The sequence below is a fragment of the Megalops cyprinoides genome, chromosome 5 (genome assembly GCF_013368585.1).
Source record: "Megalops cyprinoides isolate fMegCyp1 chromosome 5, fMegCyp1.pri, whole genome shotgun sequence".
NCBI lineage: Eukaryota > Metazoa > Chordata > Actinopteri > Elopiformes > Megalopidae > Megalops > Megalops cyprinoides.
Window position 1 is genome coordinate 3,492,736 of NC_050587.1, and position 18,277 is coordinate 3,511,012.

Below are 18,277 nucleotides of genomic sequence, written 5' to 3' on the forward strand. Positions count from 1 at the left end.
CAGTGTTGTTACCATACGGTACGAATGTATCCTAAATGTATATGCCCTGGGACTCTGAAATGTCTGAGTTCTGAGTTTCATCCGAGGATGAAAACCTTGCTTTGAATCCCATTAAGGCTTAAGTGAAGATCATTTAGAAAATATTTTGGAAATGACACAGTGATTTCTAAGTATTCTACCTGTAACCCTTACTTTTTGAAGAACATTACTTATGCTCTGTATTAGAAATGTCATCAGACCATAAAATGAACTCTGCTCAGCTCTCCAATACATTCAGAGGCATTCACTGTATAACTCATACAGAACATGCATATTGCATGAGGTATATAATAAGAATTGCATCCCTCTTTTTTATTCCAATTTTAATCCTTGTGCCCTCTACAATGCGCTCTTGGGGCATATGGGACCACATATTGTATAAAGATTTTTTATTTTATTATTTTTTCATCTTTAAATGTGTCAGCTCTGTCTCGGAAAAAGTCTTAAAAGAATGACATCAAAAAGAAGCAATATTTAAGACCAGTGGTGGATGACAGAACCGAGGTCCCACTTGGGTAACAACATCCATCCACTGTATGTTATCTCACAAACAACTCATAAAATATGTCCTCTAGAAGGGTCAGCAGAGCCTAGATATTGTTTTATACATGCCACGTCTGCCAATAAAGAAGTTACTGTATGTGTATTTATATGTATATCTACCTGTCTTTGTCATTATGAAACAAATTAACCAGAATAACAACCTCTTACCTTTCAACAGAGTGAGTAGATCTTGCCTTTGAAGCGATGGATTACTTCAAAGGGATTCTGTCGCAGAGTTTGTAAAACACTTTTTTTCAAATCCAGAGATGATGAAAGCCATTCAGTGAATTCAAATTTAATTTGCTCAGTCATCCATTAAAACGGTTTCTCTCTCTCTCTCTCTCTCTCTCTCTCTCTCTCTCTCTCTCTCTCTCTCTCTCTCTTTCTCTGTCTCTCTCTCTGTCTCTTTCTCTCTGTCTCTCTCTCTCTCTCTCTGTCTCTCTCTTCTTTTTCTTGCATGAAGCAGGAAAGCTGTGTGGCAAATTAGAAGTCATGCAATGAATGACAATGAGCAGAAGTAAGGCCATGATGGACTTTAACAATGGAATTAAAATGTTATTAGAATGGGGGGGGGGGGGGGGGGCTTTCAGGCCACCATCTCAATCTGGGCTCCCTGTGTATGACAAGATGTTGCCATTGAGAGAGAGGGACGGTGGACAGGCTGCATCAATCAGGGGCTGGCCTCCCCCGGGGAGATTGGGCCAATGCGTTGACACTGGGGCCAGATCCGGCGCTCTCTCAGCACCTGGCTCGAAAGGAGAGCATGAGGATACATACACATAAGGTTTTTTGAAAAGTGCACTTTAAATGCAATTGCAGTACATATGTGTATACAGTATATAGTCAGTAATGGCATACCTATTAAAGTCTGTGCTATTATTTATGATCCTTTTGTTAAAATGGAAATACTTGAAGGAGTTTTTGAGCCATTTTGGATGCAGTTATTAAACTGATGGTCAGAAACGCACACTGGGAGCGATGGTGTGGGTAACACAAGAATTCAAATGAGCTGTTTGAGACTTACTGCATCTGTCTGAAGCTATTATACGGCATGCAGTGCTTTCAGGACCACTTACTGTGTCAGGTAAAAATTAAGCACATGTAATGGTGTAGAATCAGAAGTAGATGTGGGTGCTAGTTAACAAAAGTGGAATAAGTTGTGAGCTAGCTCTTAAAAAACACATTTTTAAAAGTTTCCTTTTCCCCTCATGCATGTTAACAAGGAGCATTTTTTTCATTCATCACTTTTGAAGCATTCTAACTGAGGCGTAATTATGTTTGCTTAAGCTTTTGTAATGCTGTCCAGATATCAAGGAAATCTTTAATTGTTTATTAATATTTTTAGTAAAAATCTGACATAAATGATTCCATAATTTGGACTTGGAAGTCATTTTTTACCAAAAAAAACCCACATATATTACAGTTGTCATTTCCTAGACAAAATATTACCATCACAGGGCTGTTTCCACTGTTTCACTGTATGAAATATTTCCACCTGGACAGGAAGTGTACTATGGGTAATGCACCTCTGATTTTGCAGCTTCTGTTATTGCTCTTCAGAAATATTTTCAAGTGTTCGCAGTTATGGTTTCTATTGTATAAAGTTGCCTTGAAGTACTAGCATTCTTACATGAAGAGCATTATAAGTGCATTGCCTTCATGTGGCATGTCACCACTCAGGCAAGCTGGCTCACAGCTGCAGTAAGGGCTTTAAATGAACTGGTCTATGCTGGAATGAAAGTCACAGACAAAGGTAGTAGACTATACCCTACATTCTGAAGAGTGAGGAGCTCTATATTTATTCCATGTTCCTGAAAGAACAGACTTCAAACGAAATTTACTTTTAAGTGTAAAATACAAAATATGGAGGGACGTAAAAGTAGGTCTAACTGAAGCAGTGTAAATTATAAATATAGTCTAATGTCTGTGCTCTCCCTGTCTCTCCAAATATTCCCAACAGGCGGTGTAGCTAGCAACCTGCTATGTTTTTGATTGCTCCTTGGGGAAGAGGCACTTCATGAAATTCAGATCAAGTCTTTGTGTAAGGCAGCAGAATTTAAACAAACAGAGTCCCCACGTCAATAAGACATTTGAAGGAGGGGGCACGAATTTGACTGAGTTTGCTTTTTTTCAATGTCTGCCAAAGGCCCAGCAGTATTGATAGAAACTAATCAGGGGACACTGTGCTGCGCTGTGATCAGATCACCCCGTCCTGTAACCTTTCTCTGCTGGCAGCCGAGAGCTCACGCCTCCCCGATTCATCACAGGCTGATTACTGATCGCCACACCTCAGCCACCACCGTGGCCATGAATCTCGCGCTGATGAAAACACTGAATCTCCCACAGAAGGACCAATGGCATTGCTTTGACGGAAGTGCCGCGTTCATGTGTCATAATGATTCATGTGGAGGTGTTGCGAGCGTGGAGCAAACCCGGCACAGTTGGGCGAGTTATTTAACTCAGAAGCGGCTCCGTGGACCGCATTCTCCTCTGACCTTGCTGGGGCAGGGAAGTCATTTTTCCATCTGCGCAGAATGTGAATGTTTCGTGCCTGCGTGGTGTCCTGGACCCAGCTCTGAACCCCTCTCTGTTCACTCATACACTTTCCCCAACTATAGCCCAGAGAGGCACATGAAGAATGGCTGTGCATTTAAACCTATAACCCTGGCGGCCCTCGGAGTCCACGCGGCATGAAAACCCCATTAGCGAGGAGGCGTCGATAAGCAAGTCTAAATGCGTCCTGCCAGCCAGTTCCATCCTGTGTCGCAGTGGCAATCCCTGCCAGGGGCGTACAGTGTCCAAAAGGAATCTGACCATTTGGGACAATGAGAGAGAAAGAGATGGATAGGAAGGGAGATGGGTGCATGCAGACGGGTTGCCACAGCTTTCATTAACATGGCAGCTTTGACTGGAGGCTTTTCGCACTTCAACACCTCACTATCAAGTTTTGTTTGTCAGGCAGAGAGCCTTAGTCAATGTGACCAGCTACACTAACTGTACACCATTATTACCTAGGTTCCCACTCCTGCTGACTGCTTCACGAGTGGCTATGGCAATTAGAGTGCTGTGACCGTGCTGAATGCCCTGTCTCTGTCTCTGTCAGCCATTGACCCACATGTTACAGTTCCAGAGCTATTATCCTTCCTCACAGTTACAGGACTTCCCTTGACCATCTGTCCTCCAGATTTTCCCCACAAGCTCTCCCAAGCGGCCCTAGGTGTCACCTCCCCCCCCATCTGGTAGAAACCCCTCCATTCACATGCATGTCCAACTCTGGTCAGGGTTCCCACATGGATTTTCATAGACAGCCAGGCAAGTCAACCTAGAAGCCCTCCCTCCCAGACCTCCCCTCCCCACCAACCACCCCCCAGACATTGCTCTCATATTTATTGCCTTTTTGACACTCACTGGAATGTAGCCCTTTCTCACCTGGAGTTACCAGCTACCCTGACAGCCCCTGATAGAACAGGGGCATGATGGGATACATCCTGGGACACAGCTGTGTCCTCGGAAGTCTCTCCCAAGCCAGGACCGCAGCACAATAATAAGTTATAAAACTGAGTCAGGGACGCATGAACCGTGGCGACTGTTTTCATCTCCAGCACGGCCCCCAGTGCCTCCATAACTTCAGACGCACTTCTGGGAAGAAGGGGAGGGGCTGCTGCAGCAGTCCTAACTCACTGGAGTTCGCAGTCATTTTAAAGTTATTTTTGTAGGAGAAGATCGCATTGTCCTTCCATTTGCCATGGGCCTTGACCTCACCCCCTCCTCTTTACCCTCCCAATCCCCCCTGATTAGAATCCTTCCCCTCTCTGTCTGTGCCCCTACATTTCCTTTGCCATCTTCCCCAAATTCAAATTGATTTGTGAACATAACTTGTACAAATGTTGCCAAAGGCTACAACCACAAATGAGTCTTTCCCTCCCCCTCCCTCCCCCTTTCTCTCTCTCTGTTTTCCTCTCTCTTTCTCTCCCCTTCTCCAGGAGTGGGTGACAGCCACGGACCTGCTCATCTCCTTAGACAGACTCAACACGTTTGGAGACGAGTTCTTCAAGGACGCTAAGGTCTTGCGTTCCTATTTCTACGCCATCTCTGATTTTTCTGTGGGCGGCAGGTAAATGACACTTTGCAGAGGCCTTTGAAAAGAGCTCAGCTCACTAATTTATCTCTGAACCCTTGCAAGGGAGCAATCCCTCAGCATGTCTGTTTCTGGGGCAAGGTTAAATCACTTCATATTTGCCGATTCACTAAACAAGCTTTTGGTAAAATATGCCTTCACCATTGAATATACGGTAATACATTTCAGGGTTGTTTTTAGGTCACATTGTTTTATACTAACACATCAGCAAAATGAAGAATATTAAAAACAAAAACATCAGTAATTCTTAAGGGCAATTCATAGACAGAACAGTCAGCAGGCTGACATAACTGTAATTTACTGATGATGCTCAGCTTTGTTGCTTTGAATTCAGCAGGGAGTTTTACAGCAACTTAGTCTCATCCCATACCGAAAGGCCCAATAGCCCCAAATAGGATAGAGTGTGAGAGAGCGAAATCTTTGCTGATGTACGAAGGGATGTGGCTGAGTAACAGGAGACAGACGATACAAAAACACATTGTTTCCTCCGACTTCATATCCTGTCTACACTGCAGCCAGCCAAATTTAGGCAATTCTTGTTTGACTAACAGATATCTGAGATGTGGACTGCCTCAGCCAAGCTCCCATTAAACTGGGAAGGCTTACGTAATCCTCCCTGACTCTGTTCCATGGACCCCTATATCTCCACATTTTGTAAATTAATGAAAAGAGAGGGAGGGAGAGGAAGCACTTTGCCGGGAGCCGTGGAGGGGTTTAGACTCTCTCGATAAGCCTGTGTTTTTCTGCTCGCCATGAGAGATCTGTATCTTAGTGTTCCTTTCCTCCTCCCTGCTAATGTGCTGTTTGAGTCAGTGTGCTCGGCTTCTGCCTTCTGGATACATCTGGTGCTCAGCTCCTCCTCCACTATTCACTTTTAGCTCCCCATTACATGGTCTCTGTTTCGTCAAAAGACACTCCTCTCCCAAATAGTGGCTCCATGACGATGATGTTCCCTCACCGTACATATGTGTGAGTGCCCCCTCTCCCCTCATGCACCCGAAAGTATATATATCTGCCCAGCTACTGCTGCACTCGACTGTTGGATGAACACAAACTCCCAGGTGAGGGGAGAATAACGCTTCCAGAATTGGCGCATGTGCAGGGGTGAAACATCCCATAATAGCTAAATCACAGCAGGCTCCCTAATGCCCGTCTTGACAGCATTGGTGTGTTCAGTGGCCAGCCAGGAAGTGCTCCTCTCACATCATATATCTTTCCCCATTAGAAGTGCAGGGTGGACCCTCTCTGCACTGGCACATTGCTCTTGATTCTGTGGGACAGCGTGCACAGAGGAGAATTAAATATACAGGGAGCCTGGACTCACAGGCACGGCGGAATAGCCAAGTCACTGTTGGGCATTTAAACACAACCTTATCCTGGGCGATATGTAAGCATGAGAGATGAGATGGGAAGTGACAACTTCCTGCAGTAGAAATACTTTCACATTCTACGCCTCCTTTCCTCTGTCTCTGTTCTTGTGCCATATTTGTATGCATGTGCGTGTGTCTGTGTGTGACTTTATGCAAATGTGCCTGTGTGTGCATGTGTCCATGTGTGCATATGTATGTCTGTGTGTGTGTGTGTGTACTTATGTGTGTGTGTGTTTGTGTGTGTGTGTGTGTTTCTGTCTGTCTGTCTGTCTGTGTGTATGTGCATACGTATGTATGTTTGTTTGTGCATATGTATATATTTACGTGTGTGTGTGTGTGTGTGTGTGTGTGTACTTATGTGTGTATGTGTGTCTGTCTGTCTGTGTGCGTGTGTGTGTGTGTGTGTGTGTGTGTGTGTGTGTGTGATGAACCAGGTGCAAATGCAATGGCCATGCGAGTGAGTGTGTCCAGGGGGAAGGAGGGGAGCTGGTCTGTGCATGCCAGCACCACACTACCGGCGCAGACTGCCAGCAATGTCAGCCCTTTTACCAGGACAGGCCATGGGCACGGGCCACCGCTGACTCAGCCAACGAGTGCCAACGTGAGTGCGCCACCGCCGGGGGGCATGGGACAGGGAGGGTGACAGGGGACTGCACCCCTAAAATCACTCCGCTTCCCCGAGAGCAAAAAATGGAAATCCATAATGAATGATACATGCATCCAAACCATGTCTGCATTTTCAAAACATCAAGTGCATACATCACGTGTCTCAACATGCAGTCCATTATGAGACATGCATTGGTATGTTAGTGTGGGTATGTCTGTGCATACATGTCTGCGCTTTGCTTATCAGGGGGCTTGTGTTTAACTAGCATGCATTAGAAGAACAGGGACTCCAGGAATAACTTGAAGTTAAACAATGAAATTGACTGACCACTAAATCCATAAAGGAGAGTTAATTGTTTTTATGCTCAAATCTATTAAGCAACACGCTTTTTAATTACAGTAGCTCTTTGAATTAAACAGATGGCTTCTTGAACAGACTGCCGTATTAAAAAAAAACGACAAATGCAAAACAAGTAAGCAATAAGTACATATAATCCCTGTATCCAATGAAAAAAACTAATTTTGCCACAGCTTGCTAGACCCATCTTTTGATTTACGGTGCAGTCGTCTGAAAATTGTACCATATGCCGCTTTTGTCAAACTATAAACTAGACAATTGACAATGGGTGTCGTCTTTCTCAGCACAACAACATGGAGCTGCAGAAAAGGGCCGTCATTTTCTTTGTCAGGCAAACTTGAGTCTGCGTTCTCTTTTTGTATTAGAGATGAAGTTTAAATTTACCAACCTCAATATTTTCCTGCCCCTGGATGGCACCTATTCAAAGTACAGTAGTCTTTCTGTAACCGTCCTACTAAGGTTTCTTTGCTTTGAGTGAGTTCTGAGATTATGATAATCTTCAATCTGTGATGTAGCCTTTATAGTTGACTCAGAGTTTCTCAGACTGTACAGCTCAAAGTTTATCAAACGCTACCACCACTGCAACTGTCACAGAAAATTCCCACTGAAATTACGGTACAGATGGGTGCCAAAATAACTATGCTACTTGTAGAAAAATAATCCTGTGGTTATTTCACACTCAATACACAGTTTGAGTAATGATAAAATGGCCACTTTTCAAAGGGGGAGATGGGAGAAGAAACATAAGCTGCTTGAAAATTGGCAAAGTAATAACCAAGAAGATGGAGCATCCCTTATCTTGCAAAGGTGAACACTTATTGGAGATTAAATGGTGGCGGGTTTCGGCTTGCTTATTACCAGAGGTCAAAACTCTGGTTGCAAGACAACACAAAATGGTTTAAGTCTGTCTTCAGTGCTGCTTGCACTGGAAATAAGTTTGCTGAAGCTCTGCACGATTTAATCCTTAATAAATGTTCTTCTTTACAAGATAAAGGTTACCTGCTCTTCTTGTTCAGTTATTAAAATGGATAATATCCCAGAATTCACCTTGGGTAACCAGGGGAGCTCCCCACACAGTGGGTTCTTTGAGAGGTCTGATTGGAAGTTATTACTGTACATAAATATGTCTTCGGTTCAAGGACCTTTGTCAAGATAAATACATCATTGGTAATAATTTAATCTAACCGATTTAATCCGAGCAGTCTGTTTCACAAAATCTCTCTTTCTCTTTCTCTCTCTCTGTCTCTCTCTCTGTCAACCCTCCCTGTTTCCCCCTCTCTCTCTTTCTAGCATGTAACTGCAGTGGCCGGGCAGATGAGTGTGTGTTTGACACTGAGCTGTATCGAAGTACGGGCAGCGGGGGGCGCTGTGTGAACTGCAGGGACAACACAGATGGACCACACTGCGAGTTCTGCAGGGACAACTTCTACCGAAGCTCACCGTCAGATGTCTGTCTGCCCTGCAACTGCAGCGCACTGGGTAAGAGGAAGCCCCGCCTCCTGAGAGGAAAACTCCAATCACAGTGCTCTGCAAACTGCCAGGTCCTCAGAGCCACACCTCTACCACAGTATGCACCCCAAGACACAGCTCTGTGGTTACACAGGAGGTGAATCTTAAACCTGACAATGTGCTATTCAAGCATTTGGCCAAAGTAGTTGACCAAAGCATTGTGGATTATTCAGTGTGGCATGTGAAAATCGCTGTGGGCGTTATCACTGCTTCTACAAAACCCAAATGTCTCATTTTAATCATAAATGTGTCCAAAGTTTCACAGAAGCCCCTCCCTCCTGCCCTCCCTTATGCAGCACGGCAGTACTTGGGTTACCTAGAGGCGAAAACCCCTTCCTTCACGCATCATGAATGGCAATTAAATTGAGTGGCCATAAATGTGTAATGTATTACAGTGTCTAGACGTGTAAACTGATTAATGTCCTCTCCAGCTGCACATGGGCAGTTTGGATGAATAATGTTGATCAAAGCCTCAACCAGACAATTCCCAGCACTACTGAGTCTGCACTACTTTTGACTGTCTTGATCTCTGTGAAGTACGGGTAGCTGTAGGGCCCTTTTCTCTCTTGTATCAACCCTCCTGCCTTTAGCTAGCAGTAATAATAGTTATTGCCAAGGCAGTGGCTATAAAAGTAGTAGTAGTAGAAGTTGTAGTATTAGCAGTAGCAATAACAGTTATAGTGGCAGTTGCAGTGGTAACTGATAGTGATAGTTGTCTTTGAAATGTATTTGCGATGACTGTTAACATTGCAAAAGTTATGTGCCCTTCCCCTCCCTCCAGCAGTAGTACCAGTGGTATGAGTTGTTATTAGCAGTAGTGAAAACAATTACAATAGAAGTTTTAGTAGTAACAGCAAGAGCAGCAATAAATACTTAGGAAAGCATGTAGGGCTGGTGTTGACAGGGATGTATTTCTGAGTTTCTTTACTGCTTTCTTTGGACATTCATTGATTGAAGTCACTTGCTGGCTTGCTAAAAATGGACTAGCTGTGCATATCAAGTTATTGTCTCTGCATCATGGCATCACACAATGGCGTTGCTAAGTTACGGAACGCATATTCAAGGACCTGCGCTCAGCAGTGGTAGGAGTTGCACCGTCAGCAGTAGTAATAACAGTTATAGGGGTAGCGGTAACATCAGTAGCTGCATTAGTATCAGTAGTTATTAAAACATCTTAGCAATATCTGTTAACGTTGTGAAGCAAATGCCCCCCCCCCCCCCCCCCCCCCCCCCCGACCACGTTGCCACCCATTCCTCTCTGCCCTCTCCCTGCCTCCCAGGGTCGTTGAGCTTGCAGTGCGAGAGCGACGGTGTGTGCCACTGCCGACAGAGTGTGACCGGGGAGAAATGTGACAACTGCCAGCCCGGATTCCACTCACTGGGGCCTGCCGGCTGCAGGTAGAGCAACAGTGCACCGGAGGAGAGCACACCCCCCCCCCCCCCCCCCCCCACCTCCTCATGCTAGCAGGCGAAGGCTGTTATTAACCAAGTTATTATCAGATCACAGGCAGACCCATCTATCACCCCCATGCACAGAGCTGCGTGATTATAAATAATTTGAGTGACGCGGTGCAGCATTATTAGGCCTCCCAGGCATTATGGGGCATTTGTACCCGTATCTTCCCCATGGCACAGATGCCGCCGTACGGCTCACAGTGACAGGCCGCGGTGATTTATTAATGTGATATCCATTACAGGTCCCACTGACCCAGCCTCCTTTTTTAATGTGGTAGTGAGAAGTGGCAGCATTGGGCTGCCTTTGTTCTGTGTGTGCTGCTACACATGTCCTTGTAATCAGAAGCCTTAGCAGAGATGAGAGGGGGAAAAGAAACACTCAAAGCATTTTGTTTTTCCCAGGTGAGCTCACTTTGTATGAATATTCATACTGTAACACGCTGTCCCCTGGATGAGTTGCATTATTAAAAAAAGGAATGGCAAACATGTCCTGAATGTCATTTGCTATTCTGCGTTCGCTCACACGCACGCACGCAGACGCACACACACATGCACATGCAGACGCACACACACACAAGTATATATACACACACATACACATACGCATTTACAGTACACACAAACAATATACCAACCAGTTAAATGGGAGTGTGAATTACTCCAGCCAGTGGAGCAGAACAACATAAAGGGGATGCTGGATAATTGAATTATTCTTTATGGTGCTCTCGTTAAAGCATTGATTCTGCATTACAGCTCTGTGGGAATGCAATCAATCAATGAAAACAGTCAAAGGTGTGCTTTCTGATCTGAGAAAAACAAAGACAAACAAACATATGGTCATGGCTGTGAGATTCCTCTCTGTACAGGACCCCCTAAGCTGGCAGGGTGACTCCCATGAAGTGTGTCCGTTTCCCACCACGGCCAGGTGGCGTTGAATGCCCTGGCTGACCTTGGCACAAGCATAGCAGAGGCATGTGAATGTGGCAAGCGGTTGTATTGTAGGGCACTAACCCGTGTAAAGGATCAGACTACACCACCCTGGGAATTTCACCCAGGGAAATATTTACCTCAAAGCAGTACCATTAACCCAAAAGGCACTCAGGTTCGTATACTAATAAGTGGGAGACGTGGTTCCATCCATTAATGATCTTTTATTAACAATAGCCAAAAAAATAAGCAATAAAAAAAGCCTTCAGTTACACAGCCCACACATAGATCACAGAGGGACAGGGGTAATACCGAGAGCTGAGGCTTACCGGTGGGGAGGCAGGCTAGCTAGGGAAAGGGAGGAATCCCAAGGAAGAGCCACCCCAAATCACACGTGCCCACACATCCACACACAATGGTGAAGGGTCAAAAACCAACAGGTGAAGACGGCACACAGGAAAGGGGGATACCACCACCAGAAGAAACCAGCCCCCCCCCCCCCACGGTTAAACCACGGTTACCTATAACAAAACACTTGTTTATTACATGCAACATAAGATTACATCGCAAGGGAAATAGGTGCAGTACCAGTAATGATCTGCGAGAAGATAGCTTCCAGAGGAGAAGATCCACCATAAAAGGATCTACAAAATCATAAGTAGCCAATATAACAGCAGTAAAGGATAAACAAAGGAAGCAGAGAAACGCGGATAAAGCTCCAATACCTGCGACCAAGGCGGAAATCAGGTAAACAGGAAATGGGGCATGCATTTGACGTCAGATGTGAACTTAGACAAGTTACCTTTCCTTATATAGAGTACCCAGTATAATGATTGGCTGGTAATTATGGAGTGGTTAAGAATAGACCGAACAGGAACACAACACGTCCATCCTGCTACACAAAGGGAGCACATGCAGTCATCCTCACAGGTTCGGGGGGAGGGGGGAGTTGTTGGTGACCTGGGGTGAATGCTCGACCCACACTCACAGAGATGGGTCATTGTCATCTGCAGGCCCTGTGAGTGTCACCCCTCTGGCAGCGTGGGTGCCTGCTGCCCCCTGGACGGACAGTGTCACTGCAAGGCCAACGTGGAGGGATATGCGTGTGACAGGTGCCTCCTGTGTCCGCTCTCTGTCTGCGCCGCGGCATTAGCAGTAGCTCAATACACCACTGCCATTGCTGCATTACGGGCACTAACACAACCAACCAGCTCCAGCGCATGGACCAAACACTAGACAAATTGACCTTCTCTGCGTCCAGTGTAACGTGTTGCTTTCCTTTGTTGAAAAGGGATGGTGTTAAAAAAGTAAGCTGAGTGTATTGCAGTCAGTGTCGGCTGTGTTTTATTATCTTGTTTTGTCCTGACGATATTGCAGGTGCAAGCCCGGCTCCTTTAACCTGGCATCTGACAACCCGCGGGGCTGTGAGAGCTGCTTCTGTTTTGGGCACTCCGTGGCCTGCTCCTCCTCCTCCGGGCACTCGGCAATCACCATCGCCTCCGACTTTACCGAAGGTAATCAGTCAGGCAGGTAATCCTCCTTCCGATTCACGATAATCAGGGTTTAGGCCGCTCTTTGTTTTCGGCAGATGATTTTGTGCTTTCTATTTCCCATCACACACACAGACACACACACACACCCTCCACATCCCATGCCTCCCGATTCTGCATGGCCTCTGTTTGCAACTGCTCTTTTTTGGTTTCCTGTTGACTTGCTTATGCTGAAAGGTTTGCGCCTAATTTGCGTTTTGCCCCACAGCTCAGATGACTCTCTGGAGTCCTGCTATATCCAAAGCAATACACAGGCTTAGTGGCTGTGCAGGCTTGAGGACGATAAACGCTAACATTGAAGAGAGAGGGAGGAAATCTTGCTCCTGTTTTTGTCACATTGCTTCCAGATCCAGACGGCTGGACAGGGGAGTTCTCTGGGGGGTTGGAGGTCCCTCTAATTTGGAAAGAAGGGGAGGTGTACCTACTGCCCTACAGTGAGGACGACATTGGCTTCTACAAAGCCCCAGGTGGGTCAAAAACAGGTGCTGTGTCTGCGATAGGACTGAAGCTGAGAAAAGGTTTCCACTGTTCCTTCCAATGATAAGAAAACAATTATGCCCTCTCTAAACTGGCCCAACTCTAATCCAAAACCTCTCTTTAGCTCATCAGGGGGGTACTCTCTGTTTAAGATCTGTGGTTTGGTCCATGTGATATAACACATCATCTAGAACTGCTAGTTTGCTAAAAAAAAGTCTGCATAACTTTAAAACTAGTTATCATCTAAATTCTGACCCTGGAATACACGGAAGTCATATTAATTCAATCCCGAGAAACATTATTCATCGAGTACTATTCTATGCCCAAGGACAGTGTTACATGATCCAGTGGAAGATGGTTGTGCATTCTGGGACAGACTGTGATATTTCCTCTGTTTTAATCTGCATGAAGGCTCAGCAGTGTTGCGCTTGGAGAAGGAGCCTCTGGTCTTATGAGTAAGCCACAGGTTCAGGCTTAACACCGCGTATGCGTTAATCATCGCAGCGTCTGTTACCACACACCGCCCCTGCCTGTTGCTCTTGTTTGCAAATTAAAATGCCCCAGGGGGGGCACCCTCGCCCACAGTGCACTTCGGCCCCATCTTTGCCTCATGTTAAACAAGCCCCGCAGATGAGGTCACCTGTCCTGCAGCCATCCAAAATGTCATTGGTGTGATGATAATGCACTCTCCTCTGACTGAGTTGGAGAAATCACATGGGGAAGAAAAACATTTTGCGTGGGCTGAGGAGGAGAGAATGACAGCAAGGGTGCTCTTGGGGTAATAGTGGGGCGGGCGGGATGCAAAAGCTGAGTGTCACCTAAGGGGGCGGAACCAGTGAGGGGATCGGCCAGAGACACATCTCCGAAGCGCCCAAACACGTTTTGAGCTTCAGCAGCCAGGGCCCCAGCATAACAGACCCCCTTCAGGGCTACTGCCATGAGACATTTCCAAGAAGCAGCAGGATGGAGTTCAGAGCAGCCGCAGACATGTGGAAGTACTGAGATCCTTTTCCCCCTACGTCTATCTACTCTCTTTCTGAGGCTCATCAATCAGGCTGTGTGCGCCGGCCACCAGCCACTGACTGGAGCTCATCTCTCAGAGTGCCTCATTGTGTCCCCTTATCTCCGTCTCCCAGCTCTTGTTTGTGTTGTTTGTTACATAGTAAATTGCAGGGATCTATTGCTCCAGTACCAGGCTTAATGATCTCATTTTCTCTTCTCTTCCTCTTTTCTTTTGCGTGTGCACAGTCACTTTAAAGATTAAACTGCGGAGGAAATTTTATTTCTATTTCCTGCTGTAATCCGCTGCCTCTTCTTTCCACAATGAGGAATAATTCTGACTGACAACGCCAACAGAGAACAACACAGGAAAAGCAATTTTGGTGATTCTTGTAAAATCATTTTTCATCTATTCTCATTTCTCTCCAGTTATGCTTTACCATTTAAAAGGGAATTAGATCATTCACCGCCTTGGTGAAAAGCAGAATTAATAGGCAAAGAGCAGTGACGCTTCCTGTTGCTTCAGAAATACCAGCCGACAATGCTTCGCCTAAGGAGCATCACCGCCTGAGACTGGGGAAAGCTAAGTGTTGCTTACTTCTCTCCCTACATGTGAACTTCAGTTGGACTCTTTTGAGAGAAGTTGAGCATTTCTGCCTCCCTGTTGTCCCTGCTGTGGTAGACAGGGAGCGGAGGAGTAGGGAAGGTCTTACCTTAGACTGTGTGAATGTCTGTCTGCCATGGTGATTGCTGCAGTTGGCATGGAGACAGGGGCAGTGATGCTGGGCAGGAAAGGTTTGAGAGAATCATGGAGATCGGAGGCCCAGGTTTTATATATATATATACATATATATACATATATATAATGAATACAAGGCAGGGCATTCTTTCTGTCATGCTCTAAACCCGCCAGAGCAGTGCAGGAAGCCAACAAAACCGTGACTGAGCAATAAAGTGCATGCTTTGTTTTAGTGGAGGGGATTGAGGAGACTAAGTGAAAAGCATGCACTGCAGCAGTAGCATGGCTCAGCTTTTGAATTTTAAACTCCAGGAAAGAGAGGGACCAACATCAAAAGCAGGAAAATCCAATGAAGTGCAGCGAGGCTATGAAATCCAGGCCCAAAGAATCAAGGACAGAGATGCAGTGGGGGGATGAAACATCCGCTGACCTTTAGGTTCAACCTTGACTGCGGCAAAACTCGATGAGGCCAACATCAAGAGTCAAACATCCATCACCCAGGTGGAACTGATTGACAGGCACCTCTGATGTTCTACCATCATCACAGTTATGAAGAGAATTGATCTACATTACTGACAGCCCATCAGGAGACTGCAAGAGCCGCCAGGGGTTCCCCTGGCCAACGTGGTTGAGCAAAGTGAAGGCTGATCACAAACACCACGATATTCACTTAGCACAACATGCCAAGGAACACAGAACAAGGATTCCATCTAACAGGACTCTTACATTTTGCATTCATTCATACAGTTGAATACGTAAGGGAGCAATTAACACCTACAACCTGGAAAATTGCAGATTGCACAGATTGCAGCAATGTAATCTTACCTCATTTCACGCTGAATAATCCAGCCATTCCTCCACGTAGAAACTTTCTGTGTATTTTGCCATGTAGAGGAGGCTTGTCACTTTCAGTGTGTCAAATACATACAGTAAACATAAAATGGGCTCCGCAATACCAATGCAAAGTCTGCTTATTGTTCGGAATGGGTCACAATACATGCACACTTTTTTTGTTTGTTTTTCTCTTGGCATGTGCTGCAAAGTCACCACACAACTTGAGGCAACCTTAGGATGGCAGTGTAGCATAGTGGTTAAGGTTCAGGACTCGTAACCAAAAGGTTGCCGCTTTGATTCCCCATTGGAGCACTGCTGCTGTACCCTTGGGCAAGGTACTTAATCCACAATTGCCTCAGTAAATACACAGCTGTATAAATAGGTAACATGAAAAATTGTGACCTATGTAAGTTGCTCTGGATAAGAGCGTCTGCAAATGATGTAGTGTAATAAAATCCAACCCTCCCTTTCTAGGTCTGCATTAAGTGAACTGCTGACTGGAACAGGTGAAGAGACTTGGATGTGGTGGTGGAGGATTCAGATTGGACATAGACCTTGGTGCCTATTAGTTTGATACAGTCTGAATGGGGAGACCAGTGGGTAGCATTTGTTGGCGATAACAATGACTTTGATAGTTTTTGATCGCTGTTTGTGTGCGCCTGGCCACTGGTAGACAGCACTTGTGTGGGGCCCACAGCAACTGTATTGTTTGGTGTAGGTTGTTTTGTTATGCTGTTTGCACTGCTGAAATTCACAAGACAGCATTTTGGAGATACCCATTTGCCACCAGTCCTCTGATGACAGGAGTGGGCCTGTCAACTTTAGGGCATCATTTTTAATACAAATAAATCCTCAGATCCCTGGAGTCAGTAAGTTCACCTTTGCTGCCTTGGTCTGGGAGGTCTGCCTCATGCCACTTTTGACTTTTTATGTCACTTTCATCCACACACCCAACACACAATGAGGTTATGATAGTTATTCCCCATTTTTTTTTTTTGCATCATTTGATTTTTAGCCAGGGAAGCTGTTTTCTTAAAAATAAGCCCATTTCATCTTCGTCTAATATCGTTTTGCTATCTCTTTTAGAACCTTTTGCTGTGTACCAGAAATGTGGATCTTACACAGTGTTCAATCAGATGTCATGAAACAACAGGGTTGTATACAACAAAGATATATTATCCACCTATTCATAGCTGCAGTGTAGTCAGGTGCATGCCACTCTTAGACCAGCTGACCTCATAGACAACCACACCAGATCTGATGAATAGTTTTTTTTTGTTGTTATTTATAATATAACTGAAATATCACCTGATTTATTATTACATCTATTTGATTGCATTCACTAAAAATGTATATGGTTATTTATTGTCGTTTGTATTGATTTCATAACATTATGTGAACAGTAATTATTACTGTGATTTATGGTTGTATTATATTTATTTGATATAATTTTTATGTAAATAGTTATTTTTTGTTTACAGTGTGTTAACAATAAAAGGCAACACTTTCAGGCTTCTGGAAATGTTTTACCCTGGCACTCAGCTGATGCTTTTTACATTATAAAGCAACAAAATGTCCCTCTGACAAGGTTTTTATATATATATACAAACCAGAAAATCTATATTATTACTCTCTGTAGAGATACCTGAGCTGACACATTTGCTTTTGGAGGGGCTCTCAAGTAAATTCATCTTTTTTCCAATGAGTGAGAATGATTTTACTTCATATAAAAGGCCATATCAAATTCCCAATGGCATTTTCCATTAGATAAATTAGTCCTGAACAAAGTGCTATATGGCATGTGTGGATAACTATTACAGATCCTGAGTAATCTGCCTAAAGCTGAGGGGAGTTCAAAACATCCAAACATAGGACAGTGTGCATAGGGTTAAAGTTAAAGGTACAACCCATGTATTAAGCCCATGACTGGTCCTTCACCACAATCCTATCCTGACATCTCATGGGACTGACATCCAAAATCGAGCTGCCCACAGAAGCTAAATGATCAAATGTGAATTGCTTTCGTTTTTGTGGTGCTAGAATAAGGTAAGCACAATGGGTCAATGTGATCGATCTGGACTGAATCTGTACTAATCCCAGGGTCTGATATGTATTATTAAATATTGTCACACACCAGCTTCATGGTTTGAAAATTTGCACTGGGGACTGGTCAAAATTGCCATCTGAGGGAGGCCGCACAGACGCTCAAAGGCATTAATACATGCAGGGTGACCCTCCTGCCCAGAGACAGGAAATGTTTTTCCATTTACTGGAAATGGAGAGAAACGAACAAGGTAATTATTTGGCGTTTGCCAGATCTGGTCAGAGTATGCATGAGGCATGGCGGTCGCGTTGAGTCATAAGGGGCATGAGATGAACTAAACAGCGGCGTGTCACAGTGTGGAGGGAATTCATTTTCAGAAAATATTCCGTCTGCGCTGTGGGGTTGCCCCGGAGCCCAGGATCATAATGATCTCAGTGCGGCCCTGCTGCAGAGCGGCAAACGAAAGTTGGGTACAAACGCCTCTCCGTGGGGAGCGCAGCTTTCGCCATCCCGCGAAAACACAGCGCACCATACTTACAGGACAGGGAGGAATAAAGAGCCTGTTAGGAGAATTCCGAATAAGGCAGACGCTTGAATGCCGGGGCCCGGTGCTGGAGGCGTATAGCGGCGGGAGAAATGTTCTTGGACAAATGCTCTATGCCAGCGGGAGAGCTTCGGAGAAATTCAGT

At 45.0% G+C, this 18,277-nt stretch overlaps 1 protein-coding gene across 1 annotated transcript in view; it reads left to right on the forward strand.

The window, feature by feature from the left end:
• lamc3 (laminin, gamma 3) overlaps nucleotides 1-18,277 on the forward strand; it is a 65,687-nt gene that overhangs the window by 16,693 nt on the left and 30,717 nt on the right. The window contains exons 3-9 of the mRNA XM_036528345.1: nucleotides 4,566-4,696; nucleotides 6,525-6,691; nucleotides 8,345-8,533; nucleotides 9,844-9,961; nucleotides 11,959-12,057; nucleotides 12,323-12,459; nucleotides 12,843-12,962. Of these exons, the coding sequence (XP_036384238.1) occupies nucleotides 4,566-4,696; nucleotides 6,525-6,691; nucleotides 8,345-8,533; nucleotides 9,844-9,961; nucleotides 11,959-12,057; nucleotides 12,323-12,459; nucleotides 12,843-12,962 (961 nt within the window). The remainder of the gene's footprint in view (nucleotides 1-4,565; nucleotides 4,697-6,524; nucleotides 6,692-8,344; nucleotides 8,534-9,843; nucleotides 9,962-11,958; nucleotides 12,058-12,322; nucleotides 12,460-12,842; nucleotides 12,963-18,277) is intronic.